The sequence below is a fragment of the Salmo salar genome, chromosome 20 (assembly GCF_965601325.2).
Source record: "Salmo salar chromosome 20, fSalSal1, whole genome shotgun sequence".
NCBI lineage: Eukaryota > Metazoa > Chordata > Actinopteri > Salmoniformes > Salmonidae > Salmo > Salmo salar.
The window spans coordinates 14062219-14089798 of NC_138310.1; the positions used below are offsets into that span (position 1 = coordinate 14062219).

The 27580-nt window shown below is 43.4% G+C and overlaps 1 protein-coding gene across 8 annotated transcripts in view; it reads right to left on the reverse strand.

The window, feature by feature from the left end:
- LOC106580097 (ARF GTPase-activating protein GIT2) overlaps positions 1–27580 on the reverse strand; it is a 35927-nt gene that overhangs the window by 2580 nt on the left and 5767 nt on the right. For 2 of the 8 annotated variants that reach the window (XM_082966204.1, XM_014160756.3), the window contains exons 2-18: positions 11194–11327; positions 10934–11040; positions 10435–10540; positions 10244–10330; positions 9766–9896; positions 9504–9598; positions 9065–9110; positions 8420–8471; positions 8212–8284; positions 7866–7963; positions 7567–7678; positions 7318–7448; positions 7036–7185; positions 4743–5015; positions 3252–3338; positions 930–1012; positions 605–790 (exon numbers count right to left, since the gene is read on the reverse strand). In XM_082966204.1, coding sequence (XP_082822330.1) covers positions 605–790; positions 930–1012; positions 3252–3338; positions 4743–5015; positions 7036–7185; positions 7318–7448; positions 7567–7678; positions 7866–7963; positions 8212–8284; positions 8420–8471; positions 9065–9110; positions 9504–9598; positions 9766–9896; positions 10244–10330; positions 10435–10540; positions 10934–11040 — 1817 coding nt within the window. In that variant the 5' untranslated portion in view covers positions 11194–11327. The remainder of the gene's footprint in view (positions 1–604; positions 791–929; positions 1013–3251; positions 3339–4742; positions 5016–7035; positions 7186–7317; positions 7449–7566; positions 7679–7865; positions 7964–8211; positions 8285–8419; positions 8472–9064; positions 9111–9503; positions 9599–9765; positions 9897–10243; positions 10331–10434; positions 10541–10933; positions 11041–11193; positions 11328–27580) is intronic. The other 6 variants (XM_045702972.2, XM_082966203.1, XM_082966205.1 and 3 more) reach the window with 6 other exon arrangements.

A 27580-nucleotide genomic window follows, 5' to 3' on the forward strand; every position in this document is an offset into this window, starting at 1 on the left:
GAAAAGACACTGTGCCTGGGAGGCAGGGACAGAGGCTAGTAGAGTACCGGGAGGCAGGATCAAGGGAGCACAGGCTGAGGGGCTGCACGGGAGAGGGGGCCTTCTCAGCCCAGGGCACCAGGGTGCTGAAACAGCCCAGACTGTGCCTGAGCCGGCGCACACCCTCACAAGGTCTGCTTACAGGAATGGGATAAGGAAGGGGGGCAGAGACACCCCCACCCCCGAAAGAACGAAATGCCAGCACGAGGAGGGAGGAGGGGAGAACACAGAAAGAGGAAGAGGTGAAATCATAGGGAAGATTATATATAAGAAGAAAAAAAACTGAACTGAGAAGAACACATACTGTAAAAATGCAGAACTTTAATAAACAGTGACAGTGGGGGAACTGAAGAAGAATCTAGAAAGTGGAAGTACTTTGAATACAAAAAAGGGAAAAGGCGACGCTGCAATAATGAATTTGGTTAAACAAAAGGGGGTTGACTATCTGGAACTTTTCAGGAAACACAGAAAAAGCCTCGTTTTATCTCCATAGAGATAGTTACAACAGAGTTCTATTTAATTCGGCTTCATTGTTCGAGCTTGTGTCCTGTCACTTCTTCCTCACCTGTCGTGCTTGTTCTCCTGCGCGGCACGGAGCAGCTCCTGGATGTTCTTGGTGATCTGCTCCGTCTTGCGGATGACATCCTCAGTGCTGGGGAGCGCTGGGTCCGGTTCTGCCCCCAGGTCATCCAGCTCAGGGATGGAGCTGCCCTCCCCCAGCCAGCCACTGCTCCTCAGCCTCCCACGTCTACTAAGGGGTAGACAGGACCATCCAGGATGTTACTACAATCTCTACACCCCTACATCCAGCCATAACTATCCACCTAATGTGCAACACAGAAAGCAGTGGCAACTTCAAAGTGTGTGTGTGTGTGTGTGTGTGTTCCTACCCAGAGTCCTTCATCTCATAGTCATTGGTTGTGTTGTCATAGTCACTGTCTGGCATGCTGCTCTGCTTGTCCAGCTTGGAGGCCTAACACGAGGGAGAGAAAACGAGAGTAACAAAAATGTGTCACAGTGACAAATGCCAATGATAATGCACGCAGAAAGAGGATATAGAATTCTAGATAAAAAACCAATTTCAATGCACTGCATCATACTCACAACTTACAAAATAGTTTCTAGCAGTGTAGCACAAACCACTGCATTATATTCTATCCCTAAAACGTAAACTGGAGCTGACAGAAATTTGACTTTGAAACAGTTTTACATCGTTGTATGGCAGTGACAAATGAAATGAACTAAAACCATGGGAAAGCAACATGGAGAACAACAATGCATTAAACAAGTCAACAAGCAAAAGCATGGAAGCACAACAGAAAATCATAGTAAAGCCTTTTCAATTTCATTGCCAGGGTTAGTAAAAAGAGGTTATCCGGGGGTTAAAAACATGTTTTCACACAATTGGAAAAAGTTGCAAGTTGAATGTCTATAAGCTATTGTGACAGAAACCACACTGGACAAATGAAATGGCTGATTGATTGGTACCATGCCAAGTGGAGATGCTAGGCTGGTTCAATGTCTATAAAAACCTTTGAACTCCTGCGTGTAAAAGATGGAGACTTATAGACGATATTAAACCATGGCGATGAATCAAGGGCCAAATGCATAGTCCAGGAAAAGCTTCAAACACTGCCGCGCTGGCTGCACCCCTTTTAAAAGGCATATGCCAAGACAGATGAAGTCAGGGATGTTTGAGGAGAGAGAAATCACTGGATAGCTATCACACAGAAAGAAACAACCGCTACTGAATTACATCGGAACCATGATCCATTCCAGATCTCTGCTCCAAGACTTTCACTAAGAGTCATAATAACTTTCATGACATGGAATCAAGGTTCCGATGAATTCGGGTCAAAAGTCAAGAGGGGGGAAAAAAAGCACTGTGACAATGGACAATTGTGTGGCACAAATTGAACGTAAGTCATTGGCTAAGACGATGTTGATGGAGATATTGCTTAATAAACGTGTATTTGACCATCTAAAGTTGGCTGTACTCAATACTGTGTGGTGCTCCACCCAGCCTGTAAGCGTTTGTGCTGCGTCACGAGACTGGCGGACAATATCGCTTGAGCTGTACTCTAATATCAGATAGGAAGCTTTGGGTGCACAGCACTGACCCTCGCACTGTCACATCCGCGCAGATCCCGCCCTCTTTCTGCACAGAAGAGAAACTATGTAGAGGAGGTGCGTTTTCAAAGAAAGGAGCAGAGACAAACACCAAGAGGGACACAGGCCACATACCGTTCAGTTACATACCCTTTCCAGCCTAGCCCAATAGACCCACTCAAACAACATCCTCTTCCTGTCTGCAGGGCAAGATGCCAAGACCCGCACAAACACACACTACAGCAAACTGCCGAAAGTGGGATTAGCTCATACAGGTGTTTTGTTGATTTCTCTCCCACTGGGCTTGCAGTTCTGCGCATGTCAGTCAAAGGCCCAGTCCAGAAACAACCCCTAGCTCCTACCCCCTAGACACTTGTGGAGATTTGATAGGTTTGAGCAATATGGTGATAGCTCCACCTTGCCCTCTGATAGGTTCGGTGGAATTGTTATCATATTGCTTTAAATCTACTAAATCCTCTCAGATCTTCAACAAGATCTCAGCAAGTGTCTAGGGGGTAGGGGTTGTTTGTTTCTGGAAAGGTCCACAGTCTCAGTGAGGAACAGACTCCTGGATAACCGGATAGTTTGGGTGTTACTAAAGGGGAGGGAGGGCGTGCTGGATGAAGCTGGATGAAGCTCACTGGGCGACAGCCGTGTGCTGATTAGAGATGGGGAAAAGAGGTCATCAATTTAAAAAAAAAAGTACAGCAAAATGTTGGCTATGGAGGTGGAAGGAGCCCAAGGCTTTTTTTGGTTTAAATTAACAGCATGAGGAATTTGGGAAAATGTAAGAAAGAAAAATCTCAATAGGCTGAGCGCTTAACCTGGCAGCTGGTCTCACGGAGAGTAGGCAAACCTTTACATTGATCTTGACGCATAGTGCTGCTACATTGAAAATCCGCATGAGGATGAGGACAGTGATGGTGGAGATGCGTTATGGGTGGTGGTGCTGAAGAAAAGGCAGCCCATGGGGTGGTGGTTTGGCTCATGCAGCAGGACAAGTAGGGAGCAGCATATGTAGGGAGGGAGGGAGGAGGACAGGGGCGCCCCCAGAACATTTGCTGCATCCTGAGAGGCACGGACCAAGTGAGGAGGTACTTAACCCTTAGAGCACTTTTGTCCCGAGACCAGGACTGGGTGGATGGGAAGGAGGGGAGGGATGAAGAGGTCACAAAAGCACCCCTTCCCGTCTAGAAAGGGGTTCAAATGATATGTTTTAAAGAAATAAAACAAACATGGGTTTTAAAAAAACGAGTTAGTGCTCTCAAGAACAAAGTCTTGTTTAAACCACATCATGCAAATAACAGGGTTTGGGAACACTAGAATAAAAAAATCATTCAAGAAAACCATAGTAAGAATGAAGAACACCATAAATTGTGATTATGACAAGGAATTACACTTAAATAACTGCATTTCAATTCCTTGTTGGATCTGAGCATACTGTACCTCAAATCCCATACCTTGAACATTATAAACATCTAGACAATGAAGATATTTTATTATTTGATGTCGCAGAGTACACGTTTGTTTCGTGGACATTGAAAGGGGCAATCCGGGATTCGAAAGGCAACAAAGCGTCACCCACCACCTGTTTTGGTGAACACCTGAGGGAACGGGGCTGGAGAAATGCAAACCCTCAAATTCACAGAGCTACAGACGAAAGGACAGACCATCCATGAGATTGCAGGGTAAAGTTTAAAAACAATGTTTTTAAGCTATACACTATTGTTTAAAATTACATTGTTAACAAACAATGGCGTGAAACAATCTTGCACCTTTTGAGTTCTGACGGTGTAGAACAAATAGATGTGCCAATCACGAATTGCTCCTCTTGAAATACTGTACCGGAACTAAGATTCGTTACAATTAGAAAAACACAACATTCCCATACATGTTTAAAAGAGAAATGACATTGCACCTGGATTTAGAACCATAAATGATCTTGTTAGTCAGAGACAGAATCAAATAAACACTGAACAAATTTGAATGGGATGTTTAATTCTTATTTGAAGTTACATGAAAACCTTCAAAATATTTCAGATTCAACCTTGAAATAACATTTGTCTTATTGTCTACCTGAGAACATTTTTGGAACAGAGTACTCCGAATACCTTCAAATGCACCCGGCCTTTTCTTTGAGGAAATCGCTGATCTAAAACACATTAACATTGGTGAAAGCAATAGAGTGGGAATGTTCGCACATGTCCATTCACTTAAAGATCAGTGATTATCTCAAGGAAGAGAGGAAGGATGCATGTTAAAAGGTATTAAAACAGGGCACCAGGTAAACATTGTGGAAACCAACACCCCTGAGAAGAATCCTATGAGACTGCAGCCATTCAGAGTGTGACCTGTGTGCTTGGCATTGTATTGGCTGATTATCACCATCAGGTCCCAAATAACAGCTACAGGCAAACACTACCGGTACACCAAAGAACAACAGATTTGAGTAAAAGTAGAAAGGAAAGGGAACAATCAGAGAGAAAAAAGAACTGCAGAAACAAACACAATGAGAAAAAAAAGAGGAGAAGACGCCTAAAAGATGGAAATGGGAGAGGAAATAGCAAAAGGCTGGATGCGGGATTTTTACTTACATGAGGTGGGAGGAAGGGTTGCAGGGTGGGGACACCCTCCTCTGGGTAGGGGGTGTCCCCTTTAGGGAGGTAGGGCTTCAGACCTGAGCCAGTCTCATAAATAGACATGGACATGGGCCGGCTGGCCCGCGCTGACTGCCGGCGCTTCATGGCCGAGGGACTGGAGGAAGAAGGGTCAGTGTACTCTGACCCGCTGCTGATGGGGACCTGATAGATATGGGTGGTTGGGCCCTGCCGCCTGAGAGACGTGTTCTCGCTTTGCAGAGAACGCAGCTGGAAGAGACGAGTCAGCAAATACACTAAGAGGATGCTTTTCTTATCAGAGAGCAAGGTGACTTGTTTTTCTAGCTTTAACGCATGCTTCATTCTGTACAGGGCGAATCCTAACTTTCACCTACGTTGAATTTCACTTGTCACGAATTGATGTCAATAGGAGACTAAGTGAAAATGTAACTAAAGCGGATGTTAGGATTTGTCCCCCATTTCCCCCTTCCTCTAAATGTTTACTTCAGGTGTTAGAAACGGTCAGCATCCATCTGTACGAAGCTAAGGCCAACGCTACTACTCATATCTTTAGAAGATCGTCTCGTTAAGCATTTCCCCCGCTGGTGTTACTCATGCTAGGCATCCGAAAAGTCCACTCAAAAAGCAAGGGGTAAGAGCAAGCAGAAAGTGTTGCAGGCAAGCCAAACAGTTCAGATAGATTAGACAGAGACGAGCCATCTGCCAGAGACAGGAGCTATCTGAACTAGATAGGACAGACAGGATAGATATATAGGACAGCTAGAAAGCCCTCAATCGTGCCCTCCATCCAACCCTATGGTCTGTGCTATTTATTCAGAGAGGGCAACAGGGAAGTTCTCTGACGGCTAAGAAAGACAATCGAATGTGCCATCAGTTCAATCAATGCCTGCCCACACAGCTAAATCACATACTGTACACATCCACCACTGAGGAATGCCAGTTTGATTTCTACTGTTTGTTCCATAGAATATTATTGAGAGCATTTTTTTTCCATTTTTTTTTTTTAAAGGATGCATGACCCAGGATAAAGAAGCGGTTGAAATGCACGATCCGGAGCCTACATGTCTGCAACAACAACAAACCACGACAAGAGCATCTCACCACCTTGTAGAGTCATACCCTATATTTCTATGGTTACTCAATCGTTCTCGTAAAAGGCCGTTTGTCACCATTTATGCCTTTTAGGTTGAACTGAGGCTGCTGATTGGGCCAAATCAAGCGGTGGGCCTGCTGTTGGGCTGAAACACACACTCCGGATTGTGACTTTAAAATCATTAAGGATTTTGTATGATAAATCATAGGGGTCATATGGATAAGGAAGACTCCAATTTAGAGTCAAACGATAGTGTAGCACTTTGTAACACCGACTGTGGAGGAGAACTCCGGAAGTGACAGTACTCCTGGGCATTTAAGATTATTATGAATGAACACAGGGGCCCTGATCCCAGATCAGCACTCCTGCTCTGAGACAGCTTTATAAATACAGCTTTGTTAGGAAACAATCAGACGTAAAGAGTCTTACTAAAACCACAGCAGAGGACCATTGGAATGTTTTCGAATGACAAAGGCAAACGCTGCACCTGAGTAACAATAAGAGCTGTGTTATCTAACACCTTCAAGAGGAGTATTCTGGCGAGCGAACATTAAGGTTAAGAAGAAAACCCCGTATAATTGATACGCTTGTTGAAATCACAATGCAGGGTCACACAGATAGAACACAAAATAGCAACAACAATGCTATGCTTACTATGTTAGTCACCATAGAAACGACTAGAGGAGGGAAATTCACAGTGCGAGTGATGTCATGCTGTTTACTTGAGCATGCCTGTTAGTCGTACCATAAGAAAGAACACTGCCTTTAGTGTATGATACACTGTATCCAGGGGGAGGGAGATAGTCTTCCACAATAGAGTGGAGCAAGAATGCATCTCTTTAACACAAGTTAAAAAAAATAAAAATGCTAAGAATTTGTCAAGCTATAGAAGCCATTGTCTGAACATGGACTGAAACATGCTGGCCCAAACAGTGGAGCTAGATGGAGAGCAGTCTTGCCTTGCAGGAGAACCTTCCCAGCAGCCTGGTGGTTACCGGTTAGGATCCTCACTTGAACCAGTGTGTGAAGGGAGGTTACCGTGAGGGGAGGGACCAGAGCTCGGCTGACCAACCGCTGTGCCCCCCCGAAGTCCAGCCCTCCGTCTCATTGGTCGAGTGGCAGGCGGACCGAACGGTGTTAGTGATCTGATTGGTGGATCTCTGCAGTGGGCGGTACCTTTTTCTGCATCAGCCGCAGCTCGTCGCTCAGGTTGCTGTTGACCTTCATCAGCTGCTGGATCTTGGCCTCCGAGGCCGACAGGGCGTTCTTCACCTCCAGGAACTCCTGCACCGTGACAGGCCCGTCTGACAGGTCCGAGTCTAGACTCTGTAGGGGGAAAAGTCAGAGAGGGTGGGCTTTAGGACTTGTCTGAGTCCAGACTGCGGGTGCTCATTTTCAGGATAAGTAAGTACTACTTGAAACCCATTACTTGGTGTGCCAAGAAATCACATTACTTACCTTGGTCCGGTCCTTGCCCGAGGGTGGCTCCTTATCCGTGTCCTCGTCAGAGGCCACGCTGTCGTAGTCCGGTTGGTCGTTGTCCAGACCCTCGCCACCACTCCGGCTTTTTAGGATGAGTTCAACGTTTTCTGTAACCACAAAGCAAAATGACCCCTTTCTCATTTCATATAAAGACATGCAATTTGAATTATGACCATAAGCCATGTGTGTCTGAGATAGTAGGTCCATCATCTTCAAGTACTTTACCTTTGGGACTTATCGTCGAGTTCCCCAGCTGTCGACGTTTCGAGTCACTTAATATGTCGATGACAAGAGTTGCAAATTCATGTGCGTTAAATCTCGCAAGCTTTTGCCGTCCCTGGAGAAAAAATAAAAAAGCCTAGCAAAATGCATCCTCTCCTACTGCATCTGTTGAAATGTCACTGAGGGAACCGAGAATCAGTCATATTTAAAGGGAGAGAGAAACCCAGCCAGGGGTAATGTATTTAACTAAAGCAATCAGTATCAAAGTGTTAACTAGGGAAGGAGTTATGCAGCAGGCTCGCCTGGTTTCGTGTTGATGAGTACTCTGGGTTCACAGGAAGGAAAGGCACCACTGTGGTCTCTGTCACCAGGGTGCTGTGGTTCTGTGTCGCCAGCCATACTGTGCAGAACATATGAGTGTTGCGTCAGGGTCATATTCATTAGGAAACGCAAACGGAAAACGTTTTGCAACCGACAACACAAATGTGTTTCTTATTGGATAAGTCTAGGTAGTCCCTCCCTGTTTCAGTCCGTTTGGTGCCAAATGAACACCACCCAGATGTTTGACTGGACCTGGTGGCCCGAATGCTTAAAAAACATGCACCGACCGTTACTCCATTACTTCGCATCACTGTCTGTCTGTCTTACCAGCATCGGTCTCCCTTCGGTCCACTTCGTCAAACACGTCCATCGCCAGCTCCTCAAATAAATGATTACTGAGCTGAAATGAAATGTGTGATTTGTGGGGGAAAAAAATCAACCCAGAACTAGTTGTATGAATATGTTTTGATTACATATGTCTCTAGATTGTAATATCATACATCATATCCATTCAAATCTTAAAGTGAACACTTACAGACTGGAGTTTCTTCTTTGCCGCCTTTGCCAGTTCTGATAAATCTAAACTGCTATACATGGGGGGGGGGGGGGGGGGGGGAAATACATCTGCTTAGCCACTCATGTTGAATGGGAGGGGAAATGGTCAAACCTAATTATGATAAAATACTTACATGTTCCTTATCCATCAAGACAGCAATAAAAAAGACAACATGTTTTGTTTGAGTTCAAATATCAGAACTATGCTATAATAAGTTAATAATATACTATAACAAGTTAATAATATGCTATAATAAGACCAACCCAACTGTAGCAATTTAGTTCAGATATGTATTATTATTATTATTATTATTATTATTATGGTGCAATAACAATAGTGGGTACATTCACACTAGTCAGATTAATCAAATAGTTTGACTAAAACGTTTACATGCTTTGCAAGAAGAACAATTTCCCTAATAATCCGGGTTTACATGGACACATCTGAAATCAGGCTTCCTGAAGGGACTTTGATAAATGCAGAAAATTGTCAATCAAAATAAATGTTCTACCACAGCGACCCATGTTATTTGGCAATGACAACAACGAAAGGGTTCGGCTATACAGCACAAAGTCTGGGACCAGGCTACTATTTGATCAATTCAGCCACACGATGCTTCCTTACCTGTCGGCCATCTGTGGGACGATGAAGTGTTGGCCATTTTTATGATCTGAAAGCAAGCACGGATGGGTTGTGGTGATAAGAAACCTCATGGGAGACACTGTATGCGATCAGTTGAGTGACCCCTGAAACTAGGCTGCAAGCGTTGCGTGTGCATTGTTTCTTGCCTGCTATACCAGAATAGTAGAGGCAAACATCTAAAACGCATGCCACTTCTGTGTGTGCTTCAGAGAGGCATGTCTCTACCCTAGACGTGAAGCGGAAAAATGAAATGTTTAGCGACCCACGCTTTGCTTCACTGATGTGCTGCTTCTGTGGCTGGTGTAGCATTTCTCACTGATTACTGTGGGTTTGTTTCAGCTGTGGCTGACGAACGGCAGGATAAGCGGACACGCAACACTTGCAGTCTAATTTGAGGAGGCGAAAGCCTCTCCTCACTTACTAGGCTTTCTCCCACAGAGATAGAAAGCCAGTCTGTCAGTAAGTTCATACTGGATCTCTACCAGCCTATCAGCCAGATCATGGTAGCCAGCTTGCCTGAGAAAGAGACACACAATAGAAATCTGTTATGCCTCTTTTCTTGCCCATAAAGCCTGCCTGGTCACACAGCCACTAAAACATGAAAAAAAAAAAATGACTTTGATCAAATAAGTTAACATCCTAAATGTTAAACTATCCCTTTAAAAGGCTGGATGTTGCAGTACCTTGCATAGTTGATGGGGGTCTTGGCGTTGGAGTCGGGGGCGCCAGGGTCAGCCCCGTAGACGGTCAGCAGCTCTGCCTGAGACACCTGCCCTGCCTTGGCAGCCACATGCAGAGGCGTATTCCCTTTTTCCTGGAGAGAAGGGAAGACACCACCCATATGCGAACAATTAAAACTGGGGGGGGGGGGGGAAATAATAAAATACATAGATAGGTTATGAGAAAGGGTACGGGTCGGTTCACACTGCTTGCGGACATTTAACTGGTTGTAGGGCAAGGTTGCAATTAATCCAATGAAAAGGTTTCCTTTTTGGCATAGTTTTTTTCCCACAAGCAGTGTGAACGGTCCTTCCCTCTTTCTATTAAGTTGCTCTCGTAACCGGGGTGGCAAAGCAGTATTTATGGAAGTAACACTGATGTATTATCATGTTGTTAAGGATATGTTTAGAAGCTGGATGGGGGAGAAATGACATCTCTTACTGGGTCAAAGAAATTGGCCTGGGCTCCAAGAGAGAGTAACCTCAGACATGTCTCCAAGTTACCAGTGCGGACGCTGGAGTGAAGTTGCTGAGGAAAAATAACATCCACATTTATTAGTAAAATATTGCTCATTCAAGCTTGATACACCTTCATTAGGGAGTTGTGTGGGCACAGAGTGGCAGATGTCTCACCTTGCTTAAGTCCTTGGCTGTGAAGCTGTCGTCATCTCGACAAGGCATCCGGTGGACAAAAGCCAGCATTTGGTATTTGGCCTTTATGAACTCTGTCTTGTTTGGGCTTCGGGAATAACATAAAACAGAGGGGGGTTAACAGAACAGCAGAGCATTGTAGAAGGATTTCAATTGAAGCACTTCCAATTTCAAGCAACAAATCACTCTTAGGTTCAGGTGAATTGACCCGACCATAAGTTAACTGAAGCAATTCAGGTTTCTCCAGCATTGTGTGTTCCTGCTGAAACCCATACACTTTTCATGCTGAACCAAACCAGTACTTTGGTGGATGTGTATCCAGGCCAGTGCAGTTCAGCCAGTTCACTTCTCATTTGGGTCTCGAGCTGAAAAAGCTTAAGAACCTATGTACTAGTGTAACTGGGCCAATTGCCTCTCCTTCACTAGTGAACAAGGCTGCACTCCTGGCTCACTCGGCAGTCATCAAAAATACATGACTCACTGCACTTTGTCCTGAGGGTTGGCCTTGCGTTTACCACTCATCATCGGGTCCAGTAGACAGTGCTCCCATATCGAATTTGCACCGTTGTTGTATAACGTCTGAACCATCTGATTAAAAGAAAGAGATATTATCCATTAAATGAAATATACAGACAGCCTATTCTATCACAAAAGCAGAAAAGGGGATACCTTTGACCAAGGTAAAGAATAGTGTGCGTGTGTGTGTGTGTGTGTGTGTTGTGTGCGCAGTGGAGATCTTACTTGTAGCTGTGTAGGAGCCCATGGTGTGTGAGTCAGGTGACGCACTTGGGAGCTGTGTCTCCCCAGACTCCGATGAACACTACAGCACTCGTCGCAGATCAGCACGCCCCTGTTCACAGAGGCCCAGCGAGGCTCTAAGCATAAAGGAAACAAATACGTATACTAAATAAATACAAAGACATTCATCGGAATATTTCATCACCTCAATTGCAAAGCCTTATTTAGCTTTCGTTCATTCATTTGTAACGCCACGTAGTAAATATACTGCGAAGGATATGTGGGAGTAAATACACTTACACAGTGCTTGTAACCTATTCTTAGAACCTATTGCTTAATAGTCACTCATTTTAATAATTGGGCAATTCCACAGTAACAGAATTGCAAAAAGTATATTATATTAAAATATATTTCACTTAAAATGTATTCTAAACAAAAAAACATTGATTTCAAAGTTTAACTCTATGCACAAGGAGTACTTTTAACAATTTACACTGAACATTTGACAAAAACACATTTACTGGAACAACTGTGCAGATGCAAAGTTTGGTAACAGAATATCTGTAAAATTCCCTCTGTTTTTTGTGTGTAAACATTTTCCAAAAACTAAAATATCTTCTCTGAATTAAGATTCAAATATGTCTACAGAAAGAATGGGGTGTCAAGCTATGACTTGACATGCTGACTTTGAAAAAGTTTTACACCAGATAACGGAATTGCAGTAACGGAATTTCATTATGGGTCCCTTATCTGTAAGACACAGAAATGAATAATTCTGGAAAGGAATGTCTTTACCTTCATAGTAATGTCCTGTATTTTAAATAGGTACACAAAGGTGGAAGTATGCAATATCCTCATTTGCATATTAGTCTACACACTGGCTATTATTTTAATGAGCTCTCCTCCAAACGAGACCAAATTTGGTTGGTCCGGAACTAACCAAATCTGAACCAATCATAGACATCCATGTTTCACAAGTTTGGACATCAAAGTACAGCACAGTAAGAGTTCAGTACAGTAGAGTCAGGGTTTTCATTAGGAAAATGTTGCCTGTCAAATGTCCAGCGCCACATTAATTTACAGGACTTTTGGCGTAAACTAATTAGGGCGTCCATCCACGGTGCTCAGAATTACATAATTCCCATTTAGAATATGGTAGGCTAATTCATATTAACAGAACATGGAAGGCTAGGATGCAACCATTCTTACTGAATTCTGATGTGCACTTTGAACATGTTAGAATAACTGCCCACATTTACTTTTCCTCGAGTACCAAAAAAGCTAAATCACTAGGCTAAGTCAATCTACTATAGTAGAAAAGTTAAGGCTATTCTATTGGTCAGCTTGTCGTGAAAGAAATTGCCTATTCCAAACAGACTCTGGGACAGTTGTGGGACGACAGATCCCAAATCCATACAACCTAGGCCACAATATTATTCTTTATTTTTTAAACACTTTTAAAAGCAATATTTTTGATGCAACAGATCAGAACGTTTAGCTTAAAATGTTGATAAACTATTATTTCTTCACATTATAAGCGCAGCAATGCACACAAGGCAGGAGGCTACACATACTACGCCAAACGGGTGATGATTTAACAAGCGCATTTGCGAAAAAAGCACTGTTGTGGCACCAATGTACCTAACCATAAACATCAATGCCTTTCTTAAAATCAATACACAAGTATATCTTTTTAAACCTGCATATTTAGTTAATATTGCCTGCTAACATGAATTTATTTTAACTAGGGAAATTGTGTCACTTCTCTTGTGTTCTGTGCAAGCAGAGTCGGGGTATATGCAGCAGTTTGGGACGCCTGGCTCGTTGCAAACTGTGTGAAGACCATTTCTTCCTAACAAAGACCGTAATTAATTTGCCAGAATTGTACATAATTATGACATAACATTGAAGGTTGTGCAATGTAACAGTAATATTTAGACTTAGGGATGCCACCCGTTAGATAAAATACGGAGTGGTTCCGTATTTCACTGAAAGAATTTCTGGGTGTTATTATATACTGCTCAAAAAAATAAAGGGAACACTTAAACAACACAATGTAACTCCAAGTCAATCACACTTCTGTGAAATCAAACTGTCCACTTAGGAAGCAACACTGATTGACAATACATTTCACATGCTGTTGTGCAAATGGAATAGAAAACAGGTGGAAATTATAGGCAATAAGCAAGACACCCCCAATAAAGGAGTGGTTCTGCAGGTGGAGACCACAGACCACTTCTCAGTTCCTATACTTCCTGGCTGATGTTTTGGTCACTTTTGAATGCTGGCGGTGCTTTCACTCTAGTGGTAGCATGAGACGGAGTCTACAACCCACACAAGTGGCTCAGGTAGTGCAGCTCATCCAGGATGGCACATCAATGCGAGCTGTGGCAAGAAGGTTTGCTGTGTCTGTCAGCGTAGTGTCCAGAGCATGGAGGCGCTACCAGGAGACAGGCCAGTACATCAGGAGACGTGGAGGAGGCCGTAGGAGGTCAACAACCCAGCAGCAGGACCGCTATCTCCGCCTTTTTGCAAGGAGGAGCAGGAGGAGCACTGCCAGAGCCCTGCAAAATGACCTCCAGCAGGCCACAAATGTGCATGTGTCTGCTCAAACGGTCAGAAACAGACTCCATGAGGGTGGTATGAGGGCCCAACGTCCACAGGTGGGGGTTGTGCTTACAGCCCAACACCGTGCAGGACGTTTGGCATTTGCCAGAGAACACCAAGATTGGCAAATTCGCCACTGGCGCCCTGTGCTCTTCACAGATGAAAGCAGGTTCATACTGAGCACGTGACAGACGTGACAGAGTCTGGAGACGCCGTGGGGAATGTTCTGCTGCCTGCAACATCCTCCAGCATGACCGGTTTGGCGGTGGGTCAGTCATGGTGTGGGGTGGCATTTCTTTGGGGGGCCGCACAGCCCTCCATGTGCTCGCCAGAGGTAGCCTGACTGCCATTAGGTACCGAGATGAGATCCTCAGACCCCTTGTGAGACCATATGCTGGTGCGGTTGGCCCTGGGTTCCTCCTAATGCAAGACAATGCTAGACCTCATGTGGCTGGAGTGTGTCAGCAGTTCCCGCAAGAGGAAGGCATTGATGCTATGGACTGGCCCGCCCGTTCCCCAGACCTGAATCCAATTGAGCACATCTGGGACATCATGTCTCGCTCCATCCACCAACGCCACGTTGCACCACAGACTGTCCAGGAGTTGGTGGATGCTTTAGTCCAGCTCTGGGAGATCCCTCAGGAGACCATCCGCCACCTCATCAGGAGCATGCCCAGGCGTTGTAGGGAGGTCATACAGGCACGTGGAGGCCACACACACTACTGAGCCTCATTTTGACTTGTTTTAAGGACATTACATCAAAGTTGGATCAGCCTGTAGTGTGGTTTTACACTTTAATTTTGAGTGTGACTCCAAATCCAGACCTCCATGGGTTGATAAATTGGATTTCCATTGATTATTTTTGTGGGATTTTGTTGTCAGCACATTCAACTATGTAAAGAAAAAAGTATTTAATAAAATGATTTCTTTCAATCAGATCTAGGATGTGTTGTTTAAGTGTTCCCTTAATTTTTTTGAGCAGTGTATTATAATTAAGTCTATGATTTGATATAGCAGTGTGACTGAGCGGTGGTAGGCAGCAGCAGGCTCGTAAGCATTCATTCAAACAGCACTTTACTGCATTTGCCAGAAGCTCTTCGCTGTGCTTCAAGCATTGCGCTGTTTATGACTTCAAGCCTATCAACTCCCGAGATTAGGCTGGTAATACTATAGTGCCTATAAGAACATCCAATAGTCAAAGGTATATGAAATACAAATGGTACAAAGAGAAATAGTCCTATAATTCCTATAGTAACTACAACCTAGATCTTCTTACCTGGGAATATTGAAGACTCATGTTAAAAGAAACCACCAGCTTTCATATGTTCTCATGTTCTGAGCAAGGAACTTAAATGTTAGCTTTTTTACATGGTATATACTGCACTTTTACTTTCTTCTCCAACACTTTGTTTTTGCATTATTGAAACCAAATGTAACATGTTTCATTATTTATTTGAGACTAAATAGATGTTGATGTATTATATTAAGTTAAAATAAAGGTGTTCATTCAGTATTGTTGTAATCTTCATTATTAAAAAAGAATAATAAAATAATAGGCCGATTAATCGGTATCGGCTTTTTTTGGTCCTCCAATAACCGGTATCAGCGTTGAAAAATCATAATCGGTCGACCTCTAATACAGACAACGCCTTCATCAAACAACACTGTTTCACAACACATCAGTGACATGGCAGGAGAAGTTTTGAAACAATTACTGCTTCGCAGACTTTGGTGGTCTAGATGTGTTGGTATCTGTACTGATGGCGCAAAAGCCATGACAGGAAGACATAGTGGAGTGGTAACGCGCGTGCAAGCAGTTGCTCCCGACGCCACTTGGGTACACTGCAGCATCCACCGAGAGGCTCTTGCTGCCAAGGGAATGCCTGACAGCTTGAAAGGCGTTTTGGAAACTACAGTGAAAATGGTTAACTTTGTTAAAGGAAGGCCCATGAACTCTGGTGTATTTTCTGCACTATGCAATGATATAAGCAGCGACCATGTAACACTTTTACAACATACAGATGTGCGCTGGTTATCAAGGGGCAAAATATTGACACATTTTTTTTAATTGAGAGACTAGCTTAAAGTTCTTTACTGATCATCATTTTCACTTGTCTGACCACTTGCAGGATGACGAGTTTCTCACACGACTGGCCTATCTGGGTGATGTTGTTTTTTCTCACCTGAATGATCTGAATCTAGGATTACAGGGACTCACCGCAGCTATATTCAATGTGCGGGCCAAAATTGAGGCTATGATTAAGAAGCTCTTCTCTATCTGCATTAACAAGGACAGCACACAGGTCTTTCCATCATTGTATGATTTTTTTGTGTGCAAATGAACTCAAGCTTACAGACAATGTCAAATGTCATATATGACAGCACCTGAGTGAATTTGGTACGCAATTACACAGGTACTTTCCCGAAACGGATGACACAAACAACTGGATTCGTTATCCCTTTCACACCCTGCCTCCAGTCCACTTACTGATATCCCTGTGGTCCCGTGTGGCTCAGTTGGTAGAGCATGGTGTTTGCAACGCCAGGGTTGTAGGTTCGATTCCCACGGGGGACCAGTACGGAGAAAAAAAATGTATGAAATGTATGCATTCACTACTGTAAGTCGCTCTGGATAAGAGCGTCTGCTAAATGACTAAAATGTAGATGAACAAGAGAGCCTCATCGACATTACAACAAGCGGTTCTGCGAAAATTGTATTTAAATCAGAAGCTACTGCCAGATTTCTGGATTGGGCTGCGCTCAGAGTATCCTGCCTTGGCAAATCGAGCTGTTAAGACACTGATGCCCTTTGCAACCATGTACCTATGTGAGAGTGGATTCTCGGCCCTCACTAGCATGAAAACTAAATACAGGCACAGACTGTGTGTGGAAAATGATTTAAGACGGAGACTCTCTCCAATACAACCCAACATTGCAGAGTTATATGCATCCTTTCAAGCACACCCTTCTCATTAACCTGTGGTGAGTTATTGTTTTCATTGAAAATTGTGAATAAGGTTTTAAATGTAAGATGGTTAAATAAAAAGAGCAAAATTATTGATTATTATTTGTGCCCTGGTCCTATAAGAGCTCTTTGTCACGTCCCACGAGCCTGGTTTTGACAAAAACTCACACAAATTTCTATGTTTAATAAATGTATCATATAGTGTGTGTGTGTGGCAGGCTAACAATGATGGCAAAAAAATACATTTGAGAGTGCACTGACCCTGGTGCTAGAGGGGGTACGCAGCTGGAGGTTGAATGTTTGAAGGGGTACGGGACTATAAAAAGTTTGGGAACCACTGCCTTAGACCTATCAATTAGTTAGTGTTTATCTTTACTTGTTACTTCTGTGAACTTTCATCATTCTCCCTCATGAGGGAGAGAAATTAGAAAATATCTTAAAGATGTGGGTTTTGGTAACGGAATTTCATGTTTCTTAAAACTTACAGAAGGCAGAAACATGTCTCCAAAAACAAATTGTTGATATTAGTTGGCAGGGGTCTCTTTACTTCAACATTTAGTTTTGATGTATTTGTAAACCTTTTAAAATACTTTTTCCTGGCAGTTGTTTACCAAGACTCCTTTTCCATCTATTTGACCAGAAATCAAAGTATTCGCTTACTCCAAATTTTTAGGATGGAAAATGGTTGAAAAATGTATATGCGCCTAAACTTCTCAAAACATATGGACTCTTATCTTTCATTTGACACCAAATTTGACGTGCACTTCATGTTAATGCTCATGGGTCCTTTTACATGGAAATGACCAAACTGCCACTTTTAATATCATCTAGATTCTACAGTACAGCAGCAGTCAAGCTTTAAAGGAATACTTTGGATGTTGGTAATAAGGCCCTTTATCTACTTCCCCAGTCAGATGAACTCATTGATACCATTTTTATGTCTCTGCGTGAAGTTTGAAAGAAGGTGCTAACCAGTGCTAGCGCAATGACTGGAAGTCTATGGGTATCTGTTAGAATGCTACCAGAGACCAATAGACTTCCAGTCATTGTGCTAACGCTCAATAGCATTGGCTTGCAAAACTACCTCTAACTTCATACTGGACACAAACATAGAAATGGTCTCCACAAGTTCATCTGACTGGGGAAGTAGAATTTGGACCCCATTGCCAAAATCCCAATCCCATTTTAAATCCAGAGAAGTTTCTGAAATCTATCATCAAGCTAACACTTAAGGCATCCACATGCTTTCCAGCCGAAACAGTTCGGATGTTTGTGCATATAGCAAGACAACATTTTGTGGTGTTCTCATTCGTTTTTTACTTCGGTAAGGCTTTTTTCGGGTTGTTCAGGCACAAAACATTATTTCTTAAGGCAAGCCGGAGTCGGTATCCGAAGTCTACACCCCTTCGTCGGTGATTGGTCAGCGGTAAGGGTTCTTTAGTAAAGTCTTTGTCAGTCAACGAGAGACGACTCATTTTCATATTGATAATACTGCACCAAACAAACATCTTAGATGTAAAATTGCGTGACTAAGATCTCCTCAGCAAAAACGTCATAATTAGTGACAGATTTCTTGAGTTATCTTAACTATTTGAGGAAGTGTATACTGTCTACGGCGTCTCAAAATGGACAAACAGTGCAATTGACACTTACATTTTTTTTTTAAAAATTTTCAAGCAAAGGTCTTTTAAGAAAGTATCCAAGCACACTTGTTTGGTTCACCTAGCCGTCTTCGCCTAGCCGAACTGAAGCATGCTGATGCCTTTACACAATCACAGTTTATCTTGGTTTCTTACACCTTCCTTATGACTGGGTTTTTCCACTGCTCCTCACATTCATTATTCAAATCTCTGGCATGCCGCCTTTGGCATCTAGGCCACTTCACGTCTCACTCAGCTGCAAACTCACTCTGGCCCCAGCCTCTCTATTCTTGTGGCATCCCACAGCCGTCCCAGACACACCTTTGGAACCTATACGCCTGAGGTCTAACTGGTCCTGTTTAGATGCCTTTGTTGATTAAGGAAACCCTATTTAGGCTAATGTAACCTGGACACAACCTCGGGGCACACTATTCTGATAGCAGATAAGAGTGAGGCATCTAGTCTGGTCAGTTAACTTATTGTGACAGTTTTTTCCCCCCACAGCTGTCATATACAGTGCATTCGGAAAGTATTACGACCCCTTGACTTTTTCCACATTGTTACATTACAGCCTTATTCTAAAAAAAATTCATTTTTAATTATTATTATTTTATTTGTTTTAAATCGGCATTAATCTACACACAATACCCCATAATGACAAAGACCAAAACATTTTTTTTGCAAATGCATAAAAATATATATATTTACTTAAGTATTCAGACCCTTTGCTCAGGACTTTGTTGAAGCACCTTTGGCAGTGATTACAGCCTCGCGTCTTCTTGGATATGACGCTACAAGCTTGGCACACCTGTATTTGGGGAGTTTCCCCCATTCTTCTCTGCAGATCCTCTCAAGCTCTGTCAGGCTGGATGGTGAGCATCGCTGCACAGCTATATTCAGGTCTCTCCAGAGATGTTCGATCGGGTTCAAGTCCGGGCTCTGGCTGGGCCACTCAAGGACATTCAGAGACTTGTCCCGAAGCCACTGCTGTGTTGTCTTAGCTGTGTGCTTAAAGTCATTGTCCTGTTGGAAGGTGAACCTTCGCCCCAGTCTGAGGTCCTGAGCAGGTTTTCATCAAGGATCTCTGTACTTTGCTCCATTTATCCTTCTCTCGATCCTGACTAGTCTCCCAGTTCCTGTCACTGAAAAACATCCCCACAGCATGATGCTGCCACCACCATGCTTCACCGTAGGGATGGTGCCAGGTTCCCTCCAGACGTGACGCTTGGAATTTAGGCCAAAGAGTTCAATCTTGGTTTCATCAGACCAGAGAATCTTGTTTCTCATGGTCTGAGTCCTTTAGGTGCCTTTTGGCAAACTTAAAGCAGACTGTCGTGTCCCTTTTACTGAGGAGTGGCTTCCGTCTGGCTACTCTACCATAAAGGCCTAATTGGTGGTGTGCTTCAGAGATGGCTATCCTTCTGGAAGGTTCTCCCATCTCCACAGAGGAACTCTGGAGCTCTGTCAGAGTGACCATCGGGTCCTTGGTCAGCTCTAGGAGTGGTTCCAAACTTCTTCCATTTAAGAATGATGGAAGCCACTGTGTTCTTGGGGACCTTCAATGCTGCAGAAATGTTTTGGTACTGTTCCCCAGATTTGTGTCTCGACACAATCCTGTCTCAGAGTGCTACGGACAATTCCTTCGACCTCATGGCTTGGTTTTTTGCTCTGACATGCACTGTCAACTGTGGGACCTTATATAGACAGGTGTGTGCCTTTCCAAACAATGTCCAATCAATTGAATTTACCACAGGTGGACTCCAATCAAGTTGTAGAAACATCAAGTATGATCAATGGAAACAAGATACACCAGAGCTCAATTTCGAGTCTCATAGCAAAGGGTCTGAATACTTATGTAAATAAGGCATCGGTTTTTAATTTTGTATAAATGGGCAAAATTTCAAAAAAAACTGTTTTCGCTTTGTCATTATTGGGTAGTGTGTGTAGATTGATAAGGAAAAACAATTATTGAATTCATTTTAGAATAAGGGTGTAACGTAGCAAAATATAGAAAGGGGGAAGAGGTCTGAATACTATCCAAATGCACTGTAATTACAATGCTAGTAATAAGAAATAGCAAATAGCTCCCATATACACTCAGTGTCCAGTTTATTAGGTATACCATCCCGTTCACAAAAATGGTTTGCTCCTACAGAAAGTGAGTCACATGGCAGTGGTTTGCTATATAAAGCAGCCATGCAGGCATCCAGTTACTCTTTGATTGAACGTTAAAATGGGCAAAACGAGACTGGTGGCGGTGGTGTAACTGTGTGTGGAATGTTTTCCTGGCACACGTTAAGTCCCTTGATACCAATTGAGCAACGTTTCCATGCCCCAAAGAATTCAGGCTGTTCTGGAGGCAAAGGGGGGTCTGACCCAGTACTAGATGGGTGCACCTAATAAACTAGCCACTGAGTGTATAGTCCTATACATTATATATATATATATATATATATATATATATATATATATATATATATATATATATATATCACACACATACAGTTTAGGGTTAAACACACACACACACACACACACACACATACCACACATATACATATATTTATATTTAACCCTAAACTGTGCAAACCCCAGTTCACTACATTTAGGTAGTGACGTCATGCAGAATGCAAAGGGGAAGTTAAACCACACACTTCCATATATGGACAGTGTCGAAGAGACTGCACCAACATCTCGTCCTCTTATGTTTTGTAGCTGAGAGAGCAAAAGAGACATTTCCTCTTTCACTGACTTCCGTACAACCAGCCACAAAATATATGTGCACTCAACTAACCAATATATGGGGATGGTAGTCTCATTCTAGGCTCATGGTGTATTGCAGGGGTCTGAGAGGATATAATGACAAAAGGACTGTGCAAGAGACATTCAGCGTAGATCACACAGGGCTTCAAAAGAGGATCGCTAACTGCAGAGAGAAATGAAACTTGTTTGAACTTGTGCATACCGTGCTGCTGGTAAAGTAACAGCAAACACATCTTTATTTGTCAATTGAAACCAATAGAAGGCAAGCTTCCTTTAAGGTAGGGGGCAACAGAAGTAACATGAGGACAGCCTCAACGCTCCAGGCATGCAATCTCCTCATGTGACCCCATAAGCCCAAGGAGAGAAGTGATCAAGTGATCTGCATCTCCATTTAGAGAACTCTCTGTATTCTCTACAACTGAGCCCTAGAGTCAAACTAAATAGACTAGGCTGTGGTTTCCCTTCTAAACCAGTTTATAAAAATACTGAACAAAAATATGAAGGCAAAATGTAAAGTGTTGGTCTCATGTTTCTTGAGCTGAAATAACAGATCCCAGAAATTTTCCTTACGCACAAAATGCGTATATCCACCTGACAGGTGTGGCATATCAAGAAGCTGCTTAAACGGCATGATCAACAAAAGGCCACTCTAAAATGTGCACTTTTGTCAAACACAATGCAGATGTCTCAAGTTGAGGGCTGACTGCAGGAATGTCCACCAGAGCTGTTGCCAGAGAATTTAATGTTAATTTCTCTACCACAAGCCACCGCTAACGTCATTTTAGAGAATTTGGCAGTACGTACAACCGACCTCACAACCGCAGACCACGTGTAACCACACCAGCCCAGTAGTCTGGACCTCGGCATCCGGCTTCTTCGCCTGCAGGATCGTATGAGACCAGCCACCTGGACAGCTGAGGGAGCTGTGGGTTTGCACAACCAAATCATTTCTGCACAAACAAACTGTCTCAGGAAAGCTCATCTGGGTGCTTGTCGTACTCACCAAGGTCTTAACCTGACTGCAGTTTGGCATCGTAACCGACTCCAGTGGGAAAATTCTCACCTTTGATGGCCACTGGCATGCTGGAGAGAAGTGTGCTCTTCACAAATGAATTCCGGTTTCAGATGTACCAGGCAGATGGCAGACAACGTGTACGGCGTCGTGTGGGCGAGCGGTTTGCTGATGTCAACGTTGTGAACAGAGTGCCCCATGGTGGAAGCGAGATTATGGTATGGGCAGGCATAAGCTATGGACAATGAACACAATTGCATTTTATCGATGGCAATTTGAATGAACAGAGATACCATGATGAGATCCTGAGTCCCATTATCGTACCATTCATCCGCCGCCATCACCTCATGTTTCAGCATGATAATGCACAGCCACATATCGCAAAGATCGGTACCCAATTCCTGTAAGCTGAAAATGGCCTGCATATTCACCAGATATGTCACCCATTGAGCATGTTTGGGATGCTCTGGATTGATGTGTACGACAACCTGTTCCAGTTCCCGCCAATATCCAGCAATTTCGCACAGCCATTGAAGAGAAGTGGGACAACATTCCACAGGCCACAATCAACAGCCTGATCAACTCTATGCGAAGGGGATGTGTCGTGCTGCATGAGGCAAATGGTGGTCACACCAGATACTGACTGGTTTTCTGATCCACACCCCTACATTTTAAAAAAAAAGGAATTAGTGACTAACAGATGCATATCTGTATTCCCAGTCATGAAATCCATAGATTAGGGCCTAATAAATGTATTTCAATTGACTGATTTCATTATATGAACTGAAACTCAGTAAAACTTTGAAATTGTTGCATGTTGTGTTTATATTTTTGTTCAGTGTATGTTTTGAGATTAGACATTCACCTTCCGTGGGTGACTTGCTCTTTCACTTCCTTGTGGTTCAATATAGAGATGTAGAACCTTCAGTCAAGAATTTTGGCGAGTACTGCAATGGATGACTAAATACAATATTGGTGTCAGTGTGTTAGCTTAAAATACTGTTAATGTGGCATTCTATTGAGCTAAATGTTGCTAGCTCAACTTACACTGACCAATTTATAGGCTATTGACATAACGGGATCAATCATAACATCTAAAATGACTGAGTTTAACTGACATACACTGTTGGTTGGCTGCCAGATTGACCGACAAACTAACAAACAAAATTGCAACTCATAAACAGACAGGCAAATTGCAAATGAGTGGCAGTGGGGTTGTCACGTCTTCCTGGCGACAGCTGGAGTGAGTGTGTGTGTGTGTGTTAGGGGAGAGGGGAGAGGAGGGGGACATGGGCTGAGGACCAGGCTCCCACACCTGGTCCACCGTTCTTTTTTTATTTAACTAGGCAAGTCAGTTAAGAACAAAATCTTATTTACAATAGATGTCCTACCCCGGTCAAACCCTCCCCTAAGCCAGACGAAACTGGGCCAATTTTGTGCCGCTCTATGGGACTCCCGATCACAGCCGGTTGTGATACAGCCCTGGATCGAACCAGGGTGTGTATTGACGCCTCTAGCACTGCGATGCAGTGCCTTAGACCGCTGCGCCACTTGGGAGCCGGAGTTCTGTTTGTCTCTTCGTCTTCCTATCCAGTGAGAGATGGGTGTTGTCAAGCCCAGTCAACAACTGGTAACAGCCCCACAGAGGGGCAGTCCAGGCCAACTGGTGTTGGGAGGGAGGGACCTCGACCAATTCATTGTGATGGTCAGAGAATTGGATATAGAAATATGCTGAAATGGATGTAATGAACTGCAGTGAGTGGTAACCCTATCTGTTGGTAAATACATTGGGGTAAATCCATTAGAAACCTTTTTTACAGCATTTATTTTCCATTTATTTGCCCATGGAAGAAATGGTCAGAATGTTACTTTTTGGAACTGAATGCCAAAACATTCCAGAGATAAAGGTGTTCAAAGTTGACCCATTTTGCATACCCCACCACGAGAGATCCATGTCTTCATCACTGGAAAAGATACACTGTCGACTTTAATATCATTTAAAAGCTTGCCAACCGGGTATGCAAAATGGGTCAACTTCGAGCATCTTTATCTCTTTAATGGTTTTGCCATTCAGGTCCAAAAAGTAACTTTCTGAGCACTTTGGAGTTGTGGCTGAACAAAGACATGGATATTATACATCTAGCTGTTTGTTCTATGCATAATCAAGACTGAACGGCAACTTCGGGTAAGGGGGAGGCGTGTGTCTCTTTGTTAACAACAGCTGGTGCGCAATCTCTAAAGTTAAGGAAGACTAAATGTTTTGCTCGCCTGTGTTAGAATACCTCGTGATAAGCTGCAAACCATACTATTTATCAAGAGTTTTCATCTATATTTTTCATAGCTGTCCATTTACCACCTCAAACCAGCTATATAGGCCCATAAGCAAACAAGAAAATGCACATCCAGAGGCGGCGCTCCTAGTGGCCGGTGATTTTAATGCAAGGAAACTGAAATCCATTTTACCTAATTTTTACCAGCATGTCACATGTGCAACTAGAGTTGATATAACTCTAGATTATCTTTACACACAGAAATGCATACAAATCTCTCCCTCGACCTCCATTTGGCAAAGTTGACCATAACGCTATCCTCCTGGTTCCTGCTTACAAGAAAAACTCAAAAACAGGAAGTACCAGTGACGTGCTCAATACGTAAGTGGTACGATGAAGTGGATGTTAAGCTACTGGACTGTTTCGCAAGCGCCGACTGGAATATGTTCCGGGATTCATCCGATAACATTGAGGAGTTTACCACATCAGTCACCGGCTTCATTATTAAAATGCATCAACGACGTCATCCCCACAGTGACCGTACGTACATATCCCAACCAGAAGCCATGGATTACAGGCACCATCCTCACTGAGCTAAAGGTTAGAGCATCCGCTTTCAAGGAGCGGGACACTAATCCGGACGCTTATAAGAAATCCTGCTACGACTAAGATCGAATCCTACTACACCGGCTCTGACGTGCGTCAGATGTGGCAGGGATTGCAAACTATCATAGATTATAAAGGGGAACCCAGCAGAGAGCTGCCCAATGAAACAAGCTTACAGACCATCTAAATTTATTCTATGCTCATTTCGAGGCAAGCAACACAACCATGTATGAGAGCACCAGCTGTTCCAGACAACAGTGCGAACTCGCTCTCCATAGCTGACGTGAGTAAGACCTTTAAACTAGGGCGGAATACCGGTATTGATGCACGGACTGGTTTGGGTTTTAAATTTACCTTATATAACGGTATTTTAATTTTTGATTTGTTAAAATGTGAGACGCCGTATGTAACATCCATTTTTACAGTTTACTCCACTACTTGAGTCATCTCTCTCCACGCCGCTTTCCACACAAACCTAGCCCCGACCCCTGCCACTCAAGGAGCGCATGTTGTTCCTCGACCACGAGACACTTGTGTTCAGTCTGCATGGTCAACGCAGCACATGCAACAATGTTGATGACAACGATGTTGTTTTCACTTTGCTTCTTAATATAAATCCACTAGCATTCTAAAATTACACTATTATTTTTTTATATCTGCAAACAGCTAGTTTGTCTTTTCTTAGCAAGTTGGGCCTAAATCGTGTCAGCAGCTAATGTTAATTGCTAGTTAGCTAGCTAACTAATAAATGTACCGAGTCAGAGCAAACGTAACTAGCTATACAGCCTGATAATACCAGTGATACTGCAGACCTAAATCAACATGCTGTTTGTGCAACAGAATCTTCAAAATCAAAGAGGAATACACAAAGCATGAATGTTAGCTACATGAAGTAGCTAAGAAAAAAAAAAGTAATGTAGCCAAAGATTATAGGGCCCCCTAGGAAACATTCCTACCCTGTAACAATAACTCCTCCCTGGCATTTCCATTCATTGTCATGTCAAACAACACTAAGTGCCCACTATTATATTCTAACTATTTCCATGATTTCTACAGTCCACCCAAGAGTTTGGCTCTAAATCACAATTGCAATATTTGGTTAAAAATAAGGCCTAAATTGTTTGCCCATATCGTACATGGCAGTGTGGAAATTATCTCAAATGAGCTCAGGAAATGCAGAAATGGATCAATTATTTTTGGTTGAAGTTGAATTGAACAGTATAAAACAATCAGAATGTAGAAAGACCCATTGAAATAACATAGCATGTATGCGTTTCCACCCTAGGGACACGCACTACTCATAGAAAATGTATAACTTGTATTATTCAAAAACATAAATACAGTCATACCGTCAATTTAAATACCGTGATAAGACATTTTTGCCATGTCGCCCAGCTCTACTTGAAAACAGGTTAAGATTGACAGATTACTAGGATGCGTACTCGGAGCATGCGCTGACCAGCTGGCAAGACCCTTCACTGACATTTTCAACCAATCCCTGACCCAGTCTAACACCTACATGTTTCAAGTAGACCACCATAGTACCGGTGTCCAAAAACGCCAAGGTAACCTGTCTAAATGACTATCACTCCGTAGCACTCACATCTGTAGCCATGTAATGCTTTGAAAGGCTGGTCATTGCTCACATCAACACCATCAAAGACCCACTCTAATTCGCATACCGGCCCAACAGATCCAAAATTGACGCAATCTCTATTGCATGCCACACTGCCCACTTCCACCTGGACAAGAGGAACACCTAGGTGAGAATGCTGTTCATTGACTATAGCTCCGCGTTCAACACCATAGTGCCCTCCAAGCTCATCACTAAGCTCAGGACCCTGGGACTAAACACCTCCCTCTGCAACTGGATCCAGGACTTCCTGACGGGCCGCCCCCAGGTGGTGAGGGTAGGCAACAACACATACTGATCCTCAACACGGGGGCCCCTCAGGGGTGCGTGCTCAGTCCCCTCCTGTACTCCCTGTTCACTCATGACTGCATGACCAGGCACGGCTCCAACACCATCATTAAGTTTGCAGATGACACAACAGTGGTAGGCCTGTATAGGGAGGAGGTCAGTGACCTGTTAGCATGGTGCCAAGACAACAACCTCTCACTCAACGTCAGAAAGACAGGAGCTGATCGTGGACTACAGGAAGTGGAGGGCCGAGCACACCCCCATCCACATTGACGGGGCTGTAGTGGAGCAGATCGAGAGCTTCAATTTCCTCAGTGTCCACATCACTAAGAAATGATCATGGTCCACACACACTTCCCCTCAAGAGGTTGAAAAGATTTGGCATCCGACCGCAAGGCGCTACAGAGAGTAGTGCGTACAGCCCAGTACATCACTGGGGCTGAGCTCCCTGCCATCCAGGACCTCTATTTTATTTAACTAGGCAAGATAGTTAAGAACAAATTCTTATTTACAATGATGGCCTACCCTGGCCAAACCCAAACGACACTGGACCAATTGTGCGCCGCCCTATGGGACTCCCAATCATGGCCGGTTGTGATACAGCCT